This window comes from Ostrea edulis, chromosome 6, assembly GCF_947568905.1.
Source record: "Ostrea edulis chromosome 6, xbOstEdul1.1, whole genome shotgun sequence".
NCBI classification, from domain to species: Eukaryota; Metazoa; Mollusca; class Bivalvia; order Ostreida; family Ostreidae; genus Ostrea; species Ostrea edulis.
Genome location: NC_079169.1, coordinates 6,655,067 through 6,673,069, shown reverse-complemented (window position 1 = coordinate 6,673,069; position 18,003 = coordinate 6,655,067). Strand labels below are relative to the sequence as shown.

Here is an 18,003-nt window from a genome sequence, read left to right as displayed (position 1 = left end):
CACTTACTGTATCTCGAAGGCAGTCTATCATTTATATCTTGTAACATCTCTGTTAAAAACATCACCAAGAAAACTGAACTTCACACACAACAGCCGCTACTGATGGAATATTTACATTGTACAGTGTTGTACGTCTAGAAATGTGATAGGCCTCTGTTAATGGAGTCTTTCTATTTACATGAAAAAAAATTTCAGCACAGGACACAGGGTACCAATAGTAACCTTCCTATAGTTTACATTACTGGGGCATTAGGTACAGTCTGAGGGTGGGGCCACTAACTCACACAGGGGACCAATAGTAACCCTCCTATAGTTCACATTACTGGGGCATTAGCTACAGTCTGAGGGTGGGGCCACTAACTTACACAGGGGACCAATAGTAACTCTCCAATAGTTTACATTACTGGGGCATTAGCTAGTCTGACTGAGGGTGGGGCCACTAACTCACACAGGGGACCAACAGTAACCCTCCTATAGTTTACATTACTGGGGTATTAGGTACAGTCTGAGGATGGGGCCACTAACTTACACAGGGGACCAATAGTAACTCTCCTATAGTTTACATTACTGGGGTATTAGGTACAGTCTGAGGGTGGGGCCACTAACTCACACAGGGGACCAATAGTAACCCTCCTATAGTTTACATTACTGGGGCATTAGCTACAGTCTGAGGGTGGGGCCACTAACTTACACAGGGGACCAATAGTAACTCTCCAATAGTTTACATTACTGGGGCATTAGCTAGTCTGACTGAGGGTGGGGCCACTAACTCACACAGGGGACCAATAGTAACTCTCCTATAGTTTACATTACTGGGGTATTAGGTACAGTCTGAGGGTGGGGCCACTAACTCACACAGGGGACCAATAGTAACCCTCCTATAGTTTACATTACTGGGGCATTAGCTACAGTCTGAGGGTGGGGCCACTAACTTACACAGGGGACCAATAGTAACTCTCCAATAGTTTACATTACTGGGGCATTAGCTAGTCTGACTGAGGGTGGGGCCACTAACTCACACAGAGGACCAATAGTAACCCTCCTATAGTTTACATTACTGGGGTATTAGGTAGAGTCTGAGGGTGGGGCTTCAAACTCACACAGGGGACCAATAGTAACTCTCCAATAGTTTACATTACTGGGGTATTAGGTACAGTCTGAGGGTGGGGCCACCAACTCACACAGGGGACCAATAGTAACCCTCCTATAGTTTACATTACTGGGGTATTAGGTACAGACTAAGGGTGGGGCCACTAACTCACACAGGGGACCAATAGTAACCCTCCTATAGTTTACATTACTGGGGCATTAGCTAGTCTGACTGAAGGTGGGGCCACCAACTCACACAGAGGACCAATAGTAACCCTCCCATAGTTTACATTACTGGGGTATTAGGTACAGTCTAACTCAGGGTGGGGCCACCAACTCACACAGAGGACCAATAGTAACCCTCCCATAGTTTACATTACTGGGGTATTAGGTACAGTCTAGGGGTGAATCAATATATCGAAATATACCGGTATACGCCTGTCCAGCGATATACGATACGGTGTTTCAACGATACGATACGATATAATGTCGGGTTAAAAATAGCCCTTTTAATAGTCGGGATCGAAGTTCATAATTTAAAAATGGCTTCTAACAGGAAATGAATCCTCAGACTTTAATACCCGCTTTTACATTGTGACATCAGTGATTCCTCGGACTTTAATCCCGCTTTTACATTGTGACACATCGGAGATTCCTCAGACTTTAATCCCCACTTTTACATTGTGACACATTGGAGATTCCTCAGACTTTAATACCCGCTTTTACATTGTGACACATCGGAGATTCCTCAGACTTTAATCCCCGCTTTTACATTGTGACACATCGGAGATTCCTCAGACTTTAATCCCCGCTTTTACATTGTGATATTGGAGTTTCCTCAGACTTTAATTGTCATTGTTTGTTTTGTTATGAAATAAAATATATTAAACCACTTCTTTTTTTTAATTTTTGATATTTTACTTCAGAAAATGCTTAACTACATTGAAAATCCAATATATTGGATATCGCATCATAAAATATTGTATCGTATCGGAAAATCTTGAGCAATACACACCCCTAGTACAGTCTAACTCAGGGTGGGGCCACCAACTCACACAGGGGACCAATAGTAACCCTCCTATAGTTTACATTACTGGGGCATTAGCTAGTCTGACTGAGGGTGGGGCCACTAACTCACACAGAGGACCAATAGTAACTCTCCAATAGTTTACATTACTGGGGCATTAGCTACAGTCTGAGCGTGGGGCCAACAACTCACAGAGGACCAATAGTAACCCTCCTATAGTTTACATTACTGGGGCATTAGCTACAGTCTGAGGGTGGGGCCAACAACTCACAGAGGACCAATAGTAACCCTCCTATAGTTTACATTACTGGGGCATTCGGTACAGACTGAGGGTGGGGCCACCAACTCACACAGGGGAACTGGGTTCGGTGAGGATTGATTGAATATTGTTTAATGTCCCTCTTGAGAATATTTCACTCACATGGAGACGTCTGTTCGATGAGGAAATCTTCATCATCTGTTGTTTGATGCACATTGTAGGTCACTAAATAAGAACTGAATTGAATACTTATTTCCATTGTTCTCGAGGTTTTGTCAGATCTCAAAATCAAATATCCAACAAAATACCATATTTGCTCTTGAGTAGTTGTCAAGAAAATTATATTGAGAAAAAACTTTTTTTTTCAACAGATTTCTGAAATTTGATGAAATTTTTCTATGTTTTACTGTGAAATTACTTGGCCTTTACCGGTTAGTCTAAAATCATTCCGCGAATGAAACTACAACAAATTTGAATTGCTACAATAAAAGTATAACCAATCCTTTTCCAACTTTTTATTGCCATAATTGTCCGAGCACTTCATCAAAATGAAAAATACTAGTGTAGGTCAATGAGAATTGTATTGTGAGATTGTGTGTATTAATTATTTTGTTAATGATAGGACAATTGAATTAATATGTCAAAGTTTCACATATTGCTTGCAAGCATTCACATATTGCTTGCAAGCATTCACATATTGCTAAAAAGTAACTACACAATCTTGACTTTCTATGTACAGAGAGAACAAAAATAAAATGAGGGAGAGGGGAGTGGTTGCTGCATCCTCAGCCTATGCCCCTGTATAATAAATTTGTCACCTCCATTGGTCCACAATCTGCTGATGTTTTGGGAAGCACTACTACCAGCACAAGGAAATGCTCTGTTTAAATGGGTAAACACTTGTGAGGAAAAGTTGGACAAAGACTGAACATGTGTCATCAACAGAAGACTCTGGGGGTGGGGGTGGGTGGGAAGGGACGTGTAGTTAATTACCTGCGATTAGATTTACCAATCTGTCATCTGAGAAGTAACACTGAAGGGGGGGGGGGGGAGAAGTGTAGTTAATTACCTGTGATTAGGTTTACCAATCTGTCATCTGAGAAGTAACACTGAAAACTTACTATGAAACTGAGTAAACAGAAAAGCTAGTCATAATTGCTATTAGTTAAAACATCATTGTATTTAAAGGCTATGGAAATCAAAATTTTGTCATCTGCTAAGAATTATTAAAACATGAATGTCCAACATGAACCCATAACAAATAAAAATCCCAGCAGACACTAAATATGTCATAGAATGGAGAACATAGGAAAAGCCCTTTATATGGAGCCCATTTTTAGAAGTCTGGGGGAACAAAATGGTTAATCATTATCCTGATTATAGAGTAAATCTGATAATGCCTATCTCAAATTGAGTATCAGTTTTAATCTATGACATAATCTAAGTTCACAGGAAGGTCACAAGGTTAACAAAAATTTCAAATTTCTTTTGATGCATGTGTCACTTCAGAAAAGATAGAGCACACACTTGCCTACCTCTCAAACTTGCATACTATTAATTGGAAAACCTGTGCTCAAAGTTTCCAAAAAAAAATGTATACATTTTCCTTTTAATGCACCATTTTCATCAAACCCTAGATTTGCTGTGGCAATCCTGTGGCCTTAGTCACTTGCAGTCACGATCATGATTTTACAATCCTGTGGCCTTAGTCAGACTCACTTGCAGTCACGATGATCATGATTTTACAATCCTGTGGCCTTAGTCACTTGCAGTCATGATCGTGATTTTATATTTCTTTTGAAGCAAGTGATCACTAGGTTTCACAGGTTTAATTCCATTCTTTTTTTTTTTCTTTTTTTTTTTGAATTTTGAAATTGAAATGAAAAATGGAGATTTCAAAGCACCCATAATATTCTATACAGGGTTAAAATATTGCCAAAATGCAAATCTAGTCCCCCCCCCTCCCCTACATCTATACCTATTCTTGCATTCTAACCTAAAGCTGATTCTTCATATCTATGTTGCAATTCAACAAACATCCAACTTCCCTTTAATTTTCAAAAACATTCATCTGTCTTGTCTATCTCTGATTAATTCACATCCAGAAAAAAACATTCATCTGTCTTGTCTATCTCTGATTAATTCACATCCAGAAAAAAACATTCATCTGTCTTGTCTATCTCTGATTAATTCACATCCAGAAAAAAACATTCATCTGTCTTGTCTATCTCTGATTAATTCACATCCAGAAAAAAAACACCTTGATTTGATGTAGACTTTGCATCTCCACCAACCTATATGTCTACTGAGACCACCAACCTATATGTCTACTGAGAACACCAACCTATATGTCTACTGAGATCACCAACCTATATGTCTACTGAGACCACCAACCTATATGTCTGCTGAGACCACCAACCTATATGTCTACTGAGACCACCAACCTATATGTCTACTGAGAACACCAACCTATATGTCTACTGAGACCACCAACCTATATGTCTGCTGAGATCACCAACCTATATGTCTACTGAGACCACCAACCTATATGTCTGCTGAGACCACCAACCTATATGTCTACTGAGACCACCAACCTATATGTCTGCTGAGATCACCAACCTATATGTCTACTGAGACCACCAACCTATATGTCTGCTGAGACCACCAACCTATATGTCTGCTGAGACCACCAACCTATATGTCTGCTGAGACCACCAACCTATATGTCTACTGAGACCACCAACCTATATGTCTACTGAGAACAGCACCTAGTCACAAAACCAGATCAGATAGAAACAATGATTTATATGACAATCAAATTAAGAAACAAGAAAAGAAACTAAAGCAAAACTGAAATGCAAGCTTGTTAAAAATCAACTTACCCAAGCCTTTGTTAGTTAAAAAATTCAATTAGTATAAGAATACATCAGGATCTTCAGCAATTAAAGGTTTGCGAATTATTTTTTAAAGTTTCAAACTCAAACCACATTCATACATATTTTTGTTTGTTTGTTTGTTTTTTAGAAGTCATCACTGGTATTGAAATATGTAAACTACAAGCTACAGAGAAATGAGAAATCTTACTATCAAAGGACTGGAATAACTCGGGTTTATCTGCCAGCTTCACTGCATTTTCCACTGCCACTTCTAGATCCACACCCGATGGATCAGACTTTTCTTTAGGAGAGGAGCCCAGGGATCGTAACCTTTGTTTGATCATGTCACTTTTCCCCTTAATATCGAGAATATCAGTTTTCCCCTTGCTTTCTTTGCACAGTTCGGTATCTGGTATTACCTCCCCTACATCTCTAATGTCTGAACCACTTTTGAATAATCCAGTTGCATAATTTACAAAAGCATTCAAGTGCGGGGCTACGTTAAATGACCCAAATGAAGCTGACCTACTTTCAGATCGAGTGGGCTGCTGGACTACCGGAATATCCACCGGAGTTGACTGAGATTGTGATTTCTGTTGCTCAAATTCTTCAACACTTAATTTAGAAAGGACCACCTTGGCAGACTCAATGTCTTCCGCAGATACTGGCCCTTTAGAACTTTCTGATACAGGGAGATAAACAATGTTCCCGATTCTCATTTCTTTTGGTGATGACCCAAGGTTTGGACTAGAGTCCTGAATTTTATCACTCTCATTCCCACTGAAAAACACAGGCCGAGACTCTGGCTCGGTGTCTAATGCTATCAAATCATTTTCGTTTTTTGAATTACATGGAATTTCATAAGAATTACTGGAAACTTTTGTGCTTGTTTCATTTGCCGTAAAGGAATCATGCACTTTTTCAAAATCGGGCAAGTCAGATTCGGAAGATACAAATTCTCCAAATTCGTTTGCGGATGTCATTTCTAATTCACCAATATGACTGTTTTGTTCCCTGTCAGTCACTTGACCGATGCTAGGAACTTTGAACTGACCATTGTCACCTTTTACAGGAGAGTTGGTCGCTGACACGCCCCCTTGACTAGTGGAACATGAACATGAGCTGGCAGTGTCTGATTGAGGACTTGGGGTGATTACACTGGTTGTGCATGTAATGTCAGTCGGGACGAGTTCAGCTTCGTTGTTGCCTGCGTATGATGCTGCTCGTGCAACCTCAAAACTCGGATGACCTTCACACCAAGACTTGAAGAGAGGACAACTCCTGTCGTGGTACACCTCTGGTTTCTTACTCCCATCCCTGTGAAAAAATTCACGGTATCTTTTTAAATTCAATCAGTCAATCAAGGAATAGGCTATTTCACTTTAAAGTAAAGTTTAGATATGAAAATTTTCTGTGTCAAATACACTGGTAAAATTGCAACATATGTTTAACAGATATAGGGCTCACGGTGGGTGTGACCAGTTGACAGGGGGTGCTTACTCCTCCTAGGCACCTGATCCCACCTCTGATGTGTCCAGGGGTCCGTGTTTTCCCAACTCTATTTTGTATTGCTTATGGGAGTTATGGGATTGATCACCGTTATCTTCGCCTTTCATATGTTAAACATATGATTAACATGTTTTGAAACATATGATAATCATATAAAAGGAGCACTCAAGGTAAACAGATGTTGTGAAACATATGATTAACATAATTATGTTTATAGTATGGATAACATGTGTTTGTACATGTATTACTTTATGCCATATAAGCAGAATTTTTAGCGAGGATTTAATTTTGGCATGATTAGCGATGGATGAAGTCACTAAAACTGAATATCGTTAACAATTATTCCATATCAGAGGTAACAGTTACATATCCTGGAATTATAAAGTCACTAAAATTAGCGCCCGCTAAATATATATACCCATTTTTGGGGGAAAATTGCAAAATTTGTTTCTCAATAAAAATTCCACTAATACGGTAGTAACATCTTTTCACATCCACTGGTGATAAGGTTCTTATTTATATGTATATATACATCCTTTGTTTCGACTGACAAGGCTAAATTACATCTAGTAAACTTTGAAAGAACAAGGATCATGATATTCCTATCTCAAACACTCACCTTTGCCCTTTGACCTTCATGGCAGCAATATCATGATACATGGCTGCACTGACCACCATGTCCATCGGAGCTATGACACCGTACCGCTCCGCTCCGTGTTCCAGGACCAACGGATCAGAGACATTGGGATCAAACATGACAGCGTTAGGGGTCACCAGTAACACTCCACTCACGACACCCTGCAGAAGATAATCACAAAAACGTAACAGGACCACTAAGTAGAGATTCCCCTCCCGACATGAAATACATAGAAATACATGAGGCATAAAAGTGTAATGGCCTTGGCTGTATCCCCTTCACAAATAGCTGTGCAAGGGGATAAAGGCTCGGATAATCTGATAATGCGCATGACTCATGATTATTTGCATTAGTTGTTCTGAATGGTGTTGAAAATTAGTCAATGTAGTAGAATTAATTTTTTTTTTTTTTTTTTTTTAACGAATAGATTTTGAAAAATCATGCAAGCAGTGCAAACGAAACAGTTGAAAAATGGTGGTGGTGAAGGAGGGGGAGGGGGGCATAACCCACAATGCTCACCAGTCATTCTGTTATTACAGAGGTTTAATAAAAATACTGTGAAATTTGGACTCCTTATTTTTTTTTTTTTTTTTGCTCCCCAATAAGTAAAACCAAACTTGAATCTCAATCATAAATTCAAAGCTGCACAATAAAACTATGCTTTTCATATCAATTTCATAAACAGTTTTGTCTACTTGAAAAGAGATTTCACATATTCCTTGCAACACCTCGTACCCCTATCAAGTTAAACCCTTGAGAAGAGCAATGCCTTTCTATTAAAGCCGCATTCCCACTCTAGGGGCCAAGATTTGAATGAACTTCACAAATATACAGTAAAATATCTGTATCTTGAATATGGGTTATTTCGAATACCCTGCTTATGTTGAAACTGATCGCCAGTCCTGGCCATATTCTCTATAAAACTCCGGATATCTCAAAATACCCTGCTTATGTCGAAGTGTCTTCAAGGTCCCAAGTCTATAACCTTGTTTATCTCAAAAAGCAGTCAATTTTCCGCTCTTTTTGGATACCTGGTCTCATTACCTCACACATTCTCGTCCGTGGCTATTCACACCAGTTCTAACTGGCGATTGCTAAGCATCCCCCACCATATGTGAGGGTTCCCTGTTGCGGTAATTGGTATGACAGCTTGGGTATTTAGTGCAGTCTTCAAACATAAAATCCGTTAAATTCATGGCCAATTATACCCTATTAATCCCACCTGATATCAAGGATAGCTATTAAATAATTAACAAGTTTGATAGAGTACTGTTTTGTCTACTTGTATTGTGCAGTCAAAGGGTACTAGAATGAAGTTAATCATGAAAATGATAATGCATTCATAAAAATTTACAATACTTGTAGGCCCTGGGAATTGTAGTTTAAACAACCTGTACTACAAAAGGAACAATTAAACATTTAGATATGGCATTTTGTGTCCAGTTAAATGACTAAGATATGGCCCCTCCCCAAATGAATTCAGTTACCAGTATTCAAGAATGGTGTGCTAAAATTCCTTAACATTGTTCCTTTTTTTTCTATATGATATTTAATGTGAGAAGTAGATAAACATGTTGACAACCTCACTCTGATCGGAAAAGTTCATGTGAACCTCTGGTTCTGGTGAACTACAACTCATCAATATACACAAAATATACACAAATTTTATGCATTGATCTGGCAAGTAAATTGGATGTAGATCATCAGAATATTCATTTGACACATGTAACAGCTGGCCAATGACCTGATGTGTGACAATACAAAACAGCCACGATGGAAACCCCTTCCTCTCACCCAATCACCACCAAAACAAGAGGGGGGAAATGTTATAGATCAAATACAGAGATGTGTAAAAATAAAAACCCTAACCCATTGTTACCTTTTTGTCATCAGAGTTTGCTGTCAAATATGCCTGTAGAAGGATAGGTTTTATATGTGAATACATGTATGTAGCAAAACTACAGACCTGTAGGCCTCGAGAGTCACCTGAATATGATGCAACAATTTTTAAAATCAAAATCTGCTATAGCATGCACCACATGTCACACAGTACACATCATATACTGCAGGCCTATCTTGATCAGAATTTCATAGACTGCTCACTAGAACATACGACGGAATATTCAAGCTGCTAATCTCAGATTTCTCCTACTACACTTGTTTGGAATAAAATCAATACAATCATAAAAATATTTTTCTTTGTCAATAATGGACTTATATATATCTTATTTAACACCTGTCCCGTGGGACACTTGGAAAATGATCTTTTCACTTGTGACCTTGCAATCTAAAGGAAATGATTTTTAGGTATACACGACCCATGTAGAATATTACAATCATGAATATTTTGTCAATTAAAAGCTGAGGAGTAAAAGTACATGGCTTTTGGCATGTCATAATCATGCCCAGTCTCTATAAGTTGTACATAACTGTAACCTAATCCAACATATCGATCAGAAAGAGTAATGATAACCGAACCCCATTAATCAGAATATAAGCCGAGTTCAATTCATCCTAGCTCAGCTATAAATATTTGGTGGCTGAGGATAAAGACTGACTAAATGACCTTCAAAACTAGGACTGTCACAGGATACATGACTTAGGTGACCCATCTGGTATTTAGAAAGATGCAAAGTATTATCATACACATCTGACAATGAAGTATGTAGTATACAGTACAACTATACATACTGTCTATACAGGTGCTAAAATGTTAATCAAATTCTAATAAATATATAAAAAAAATATTAAATTTTTTAAAAAGAAAATGACAGACATGATGATCCCATATTTAGAGTAATTTCACCAACACACACAATCTAACACATCAAATCTGATGACACATCTTAGTTTTCCACTATTATAATTGGATTTTCTGAGTGCATGCAATTTTCACAATGGCAAAATTCATCATTCTGAATTTCATCACCATAAAACTGAATTGTATAGCCTGAGAGGCTTGAAGAGCTTTCTCTGGTTATGATTTAAGACATTATCGTACTAAAAAACAAATGCCCTGCCTCATATTGCAAAGCACTATCCACGCCTAACTCTTCAAACAGCCATGAAAGATTCTTAACAGCTACAGAGTTCTTAAAATAAACATAGCCTTTTATCAGTCCACAAGATTTTGTATAAATTCAATTATCATCAAGAAACATGCTATAGTTCTAAAATTTCTCATGGTGCTCCAAACTTTTGTCTAATTATTTGCCAAAGCTAGGTATCTGACTACTTACCCCCCACCCCCCCCCCCCCCCCCCCCCCCCCCCATAAATTAAGTGTTTAGCCTTCTTAGACTAATTAAGTGTTGAACAGACTAATTAAGAGTTGAACATTCTAATTAAGTGTTCACACTACCTAAATGAAGTGTTTTAAAAGATTCTAATCAAGTGTTCACACTACCTAAATGAGGAGTTTTAAAAGATTTGAAATAAATATTCACACCACCTAAACGAAGTGTTTTTAAAGATTTGAACTAAATTTTCACACCATCTGAACTTAAAGTGTTTTAAAAGATTTTAACTGTTTACTACACCTAAACTACATGTTTAAGAATCTAACTAAATGTACAAAATTTACAATTTCTAATCCATTTATAGACATGACCTTGACCTACTAACCTGTCCATCAGTGATGTGTTTTGCATGGACCTTGATGAAGCGTTCATAACACTCCTGGTCAAGTTCCCGGGCCTCTTCCTCAGACAGTTTGTGAGGAACATGGAATTCCGTCTTCTCTTCTGTGGGTGAAGAAATGGGGGTGGGGATGCGTTCCACATGACCAGGCACTCGGGATGGAGGCTTATCGGCCATCTTTATTAGTGGCACATCCTAAAAAATGAACTTCCTCTTTTACAATCAAAGCATCAAGAATCACTGTAACAGTATTTCACATAATAACTATTCCTGAAGCTTTCAAATACTACTTCCTGATACATTTACATGTAATTAATACAACATTCACACTCTTCTGTAATAGCTTATAAATTCTCTCAGTTTGCTATCTATTTCCTTAATGCAAGTCTTATTTTGCGTTCCCTAATTATGTGTACAGTTATATCATATAGACCTGTACTGTTTGCATTGTATATTACTGTTTATATCATATAGACCTGTACTGTGTGTATCGTATATTACTGTTTATATCATATAGACCTGTACTGTGTGTATCGTATATTACTGTTTATATCATATAGACCTGTACTGTTTGTATCGTATATTACTGTTTATATCATATAGACCTGTACTGTGTGTATCGTATATAACTGTTTATATCATATAGACCTGTACTGTTTGTATCGTATATTACTGTTTATATCATATAGACCTGTACTGTTTGTATCGTACATAACTGTTTATATCATATAGATCTGTACTGTTTGTATCGTATATAACTGTTTATATCATATAGACCTACACTGTTTGTATTGTATATAACTGTTTATATCATATAGATCTGTACTGTTTGTATCGTATATAACTGTTTATATCATATAGATCTGTACTGTTTGTATCGTATAACTGTTTATATCATATAGATCTGTACTGTTTGTATCGTATATAACTGTTTATATCATATAGACCTGTACTGTTTGTATCGTATATAACTGTTTATATCATATAGACCTGTACTGTGTGTATTGTATATTACTGTTTATATCATATAGACCTGTACTGTGTGTATCGTATATAACTGTTTATATCATATAGATCTGTACTGTTTGTATCGTATATAACTGTTTATATCATATAGATCTGTACTGTGTGTATCATATATCACTGTTTATATCATATAGACCTGTACTGTTTGTATCGTATATAACTGTTTATATCATATAGACCTGTACTGTGTGTATCGTATATAACTGTTTATATCATATAGATCTGTACTGTTTGTATCGTATATAACTGTTTATATCATATAGATCTGTACTGTGTGTATCATATATCACTGTTTATATCATATAGACCTGTACTGTTTGTATCGTATATAACTGTTTATATTATATAGACCTGTACTGTTTGTATCGTATATAACTGTTTATATCATATATAACTGTACTGTTTGTATTGTATATAACTGTTTATATCATATAGACCTGTACTGTGTGTATCGTATATAACTGTTTATATTATATAGACCTGTACTGTTTGTATCGTATATAACTGTTTATATCATATAGACCTGTACTGTTTGTATCGTATATAACTGTTTATATCATATAGACCTGTACTGTTTGTATCGTATATAACTGTTTATATCATATAGACCTGTACTGTGTGTATCGTATATAACTGTTTATATCATATAGACCTGTACTGTGTGTATCGTATATAACTGTTTATATCATATAGAACTGTACTGTTTGTATCGTATATAACTGTTTATATCATATAGACCTGTACTGTTTGTATCGTATATAACTGTTTATATCATATAGACCTGCACTGTGTGTATCGTATATAACTGTTTATATCATATACAACTGTACTGTTTGTATCGTATATAACTGTTTATATCATATAGACCTGTACTGTGTGTATCGTATATAACTGTTTATATCATATAGACCTGTACTGTGTGTATCGTATATAACTGTTTATATCATATAGACCTGTACTGTTTGTATCGTATATTACTGTTTATATCATATAGAACTGTACTGTTTGTATCGTATATAACTGTTTATATCATATAGACCTACACTGTTTGTATTGTATATAACTGTTTATATCATATAGATCTGTACTGTTTGTATCGTATATAACTGTTTATATCATATAGATCTGTACTGTTTGTATCGTATAACTGTTTATATCATATAGATCTGTACTGTTTGTATCGTATATAACTGTTTATATCATATAGACCTGTACTGTTTGTATCGTATATAACTGTTTATATCATATAGACCTGTACTGTGTGTATTGTATATAACTGTTTATATCATATAGACCTGTACTGTGTGTATCGTATATAACTGTTTATATCATATAGAACTGTACTGTTTGTATCGTATATAACTGTTTATATCATATAGATCTGTACTGTTTGTATCGTACATAACTGTTTATATCATATAGAACTGTACTGTGTGTATCGTATATAACTGTTTATATCATATAGATCTGTACTGTTTGTATCGTATATAACTGTTTATATCATATAGACCTGTACTGTTTGTATCGTATATAACTGTTTATATCATATAGACCTGCACTGTTTGTATCGTATATAACTGTTTATATCATATAGACCTGTACTGTTTGTATCGTATATTACTGTTTATATCATATAGAACTGTACTGTTTGTATTGTATATAACTGTTTATATCATATAGACCTGTACTGTGTGTATCGTATATAACTGTTTATATCATATAGACCTGTACTGTGTGTATCGTATATAACTGTTTATATCATATAGACCTGTACTGTTTGTATCGTATATAACTGTTTATATCATATAGACCTGTACTGTTTGTATCGTATATAACTGTTTATATCATATAGACCTGTACTGTGTGTATCGTATATAACTGTTTATATCATATAGACCTGTACTGTGTGTATCGTATATAACTGTTTATATCATATAGAACTGTACTGTTTGTATCGTATATAACTGTTTATATCATATAGACCTGTACTGTTTGTATCGTATATAACTGTTTATATCATATAGACCTGCACTGTGTGTATCGTATATAACTGTTTATATCATATAGAACTGTACTGTTTGTATCGTATATAACTGTTTATATCATATAGACCTGTACTGTGTGTATCGTTATCATATAGATCTGTACTGTTTGTATCGTATATAACTGTTTATATCATATAGACCTGTACTGTTTGTATCGTATATAACTGTTTATATCATATAGACCTGCACTGTTTGTATCGTATATAACTGTTTATATCATATAGACCTGTACTGTTTGTATCGTATATAACTGTTTATATCATATAGACCTGCACTGTTTGTATCGTATATAACTGTTTATATCATATAGATCTGTACTGTGTGTATCGTATATAACTGTTTATATCATATAGACTTGTACTGTGTGTATCGTATATAACTGTTTATATCATATAGAACTGTACTGTGTGTATCGTATATTACTGTTTATATCATATAGAACTGTACTGTTTGTATCATATATAACTGTTTATATCATATAGATCTGTACTGTGTGTATCATATAATTATAACTGTTTATATCATATAGATCTGTACTGTGTGTATCATATAATTATAACTGTTTATATCATATAGATCTGTACTGTGTGTATCATATATAACTGTTTATATCATATAGACCTGTACTGTTTGTATCGTATATAACTGTTTATATCATATAGATCTGTACTGTGTGTATTGTATATAACTGTTTATATCATATAGAACTGTACTGTTTGTATCGTATATAACTGTTTATATCATATAGACCTGTACTGTTTGTATCGTATATAACTGTTTATATCATATAGACCTGCACTGTGTGTATCGTATATAACTGTTTATATCATATAGAACTGTACTGTTTGTATCGTATATAACTGTTTATATCATATAGACCTGTACTGTGTGTATCGTATATAACTGTTTATATCATATAGATCTGTACTGTTTGTATCGTATATAACTGTTTATATCATATAGACCTGTACTGTTTGTATCGTATATAACTGTTTATATCATATAGACCTGCACTGTTTGTATCGTATATAACTGTTTATATCATATAGACCTGTACTGTTTGTATCGTATATAACTGTTTATATCATATAGACCTGCACTGTTTGTATCGTATATAACTGTTTATATCATATAGATCTGTACTGTGTGTATCGTATATAACTGTTTATATCATATAGACTTGTACTGTGTGTATCGTATATAACTGTTTATATCATATAGAACTGTACTGTGTGTATCGTATATTACTGTTTATATCATATAGAACTGTACTGTTTGTATCATATATAACTGTTTATATCATATAGATCTGTACTGTGTGTATCATATAATTATAACTGTTTATATCATATAGATCTGTACTGTGTGTATCATATAATTATAACTGTTTATATCATATAGATCTGTACTGTGTGTATCATATAATTATAACTGTTTATATCATATAGATCTGCACTGTTTGTATCGTATCTAACTGTTTATATCATATACAACTGTACTGTTTGTATCATATATAACTGTTTATATCATATAGATCTGTACTGTGTGTATTGTATATAACTGTTTATATCATATAGATCTGTACTGTGTGTATCGTATATAACTGTTTATATCATATAGAACTGTACTGTGTGTATCGTATATAACTGTTTATATCATATAGAACTGTACTGTGTGTATCGTATATAACTGTTTATATCATATAGATCTGTACTGTTTGTATCGTATATAACTGTTTATATCATATAGATCTGTACTGTGTGTATCGTATATAACTGTTTATATCATATAGATCTGTACTGTGTGTATCGTATATAACTGTTTATATCATATAGAACTGTACTGTTTGTATCGTATATAACTGTTTATATCATATAGATCTGTACTGTGTGTATCGTATATAACTGTTTATATCATATAGAACTGTACTGTTTGTATCGTATATAACTGTTTATATCATATAGAACTGTACTGTTTGTATCGTATATAACTGTTTATATCATATAGAACTGTACTGTTTGTATCGTATATAACTGTTTATATCATATACAACTGTACTGTTTGTATCATATATAACTGTTTATATCATATAGATCTGTACTGTTTGTATCGTATATAACTGTTTATATCATATAGAACTGTACTGTTTGTATCGTATATAACTGTTTATATCATATACAACTGTACTGTTTGTATCATATATAACTGTTTATATCATATAGATCTGTACTGTTTGTATCATATATAACTGTTTATATCATATAGAACTGTACTGTTTGTATCGTATATAACTGTTTATATCATATAGAACTGTACTGTTTGTATCGTATATAACTGTTTATATCATATACAACTGTACTGTTTGTATCATATATAACTGTTTATATCATATAGACCTGTACTGTGTGTATCGTATATAACTGTTTATATCATATAGACCTACATTGTGTGTATTGTATATAACTGTTTATATCATATAGACCTGTACTGTTTGTATCATATATAACTGTTTATATCATATAGACCAACACTGTGTGTATCATATATCACTGTTTATATCATATAGACCTGTACTGTGTGTATCGTATATAACTGTTTATATCATATAGAACTGTACTGTTTGTATCGTATATAACTGTTTATATCATATAGACCTGTACTGTTTGTATTGTATATAACTGTTTATATCATATAGACCTGTACTGTGTGTATCGTATATAACTGTTTATATCATATAGATCTGTACTGTTTGTATCGTATATAACTGTTTATATCATATAGACCTGTACTGTTTGTATCGTATATAACTGTTTATATCATATAGACCTGTACTGTGTGTATCATATATAACTGTTTATATCATATAGATCTGCACTGTTTGTATCGTATATAACTGTTTATATCATATAGACCTGTACTGTTTGTATCGTATATAACTGTTTATATCATATAGACCTGTACTGTGTGTATCGTATATAACTGTTTATATCATATAGATCTGTACTGTTTGTATCGTATATAACTGTTTATATCATATAGATCTGTACTGTGTGTATCATATAATTATAACTGTTTATATCATATAGACCTGTACTGTGTGTATCGTATATAACTGTTTATATCATATAGAACTGTACTGTTTGTATCATATATAACTGTTTATATCATATAGATCTGTACTGTGTGTATCATATAATTATAACTGTTTATATCATATAGATCTGTACTGTGTGTATCATATAATTATAACTGTTTATATCATATAGATCTGTACTGTTTGTATCATATAGATCTGTACTGTGTGTATTGTATATAACTGTTTATATCATATAGACCTGTACTGTGTGTATTGTATATAACTGTTTATATCATATAGAACTGTACTGTGTGTATCGTATATTACTGTTTATATCATATAGACCTGTACTGTTTGTATTGTATATAACTGTTTATATCATATAGACCTGTACTGTGTGTATCATATATAACTGTTTATATCATATAGACCTGTACTGTTTGTATCGTATATAACTGTTTATATCATATAGACCTGTACTGTGTGTATCGTATATAACTGTTTATATCATATAGACCTGTACTGTGTGTATTGTATATAACTGTTTATATCATATAGATCTGTACTGTGTGTATCATATAATTATAACTGTTTATATCATATAGACCTGTACTGTGTGTATCGTATATAACTGTTTATATCATATAGAACTGTACTGTTTGTATCATATATAACTGTTTATATCATATAGATCTGTACTGTGTGTATCATATAATTATAACTGTTTATATCATATAGATCTGTACTGTGTGTATCATATAATTATAACTGTTTGTATCATATAGATCTGTACTGTGTGTATTGTATATAACTGTTTATAT

At 34.2% G+C, this 18,003-nt stretch overlaps 1 protein-coding gene across 8 annotated transcripts in view; it reads right to left on the bottom strand.

Annotated features, from left to right (window-relative positions):
- LOC125683459 (nuclear receptor coactivator 7-like) overlaps positions 1 to 18,003 on the bottom strand; it is a 62,058-nt gene that overhangs the window by 20,589 nt on the left and 23,466 nt on the right. Inside the window, exons 7-11 of one of the 8 annotated variants that reach the window (XM_048924606.2) lie at positions 11,021 to 11,230; positions 9,277 to 9,309; positions 7,380 to 7,558; positions 5,460 to 6,568; positions 8 to 49 (exon numbers count right to left, since the gene is read on the bottom strand). In XM_048924606.2, the coding sequence (XP_048780563.2) occupies positions 8 to 49; positions 5,460 to 6,568; positions 7,380 to 7,558; positions 9,277 to 9,309; positions 11,021 to 11,230 (1,573 nt within the window). The remainder of the gene's footprint in view (positions 1 to 7; positions 50 to 5,459; positions 6,569 to 7,379; positions 7,559 to 9,276; positions 9,310 to 11,020; positions 11,231 to 18,003) is intronic. The other 7 variants (XM_056141424.1, XM_056141423.1, XM_056141425.1 and 4 more) reach the window with 7 other exon arrangements.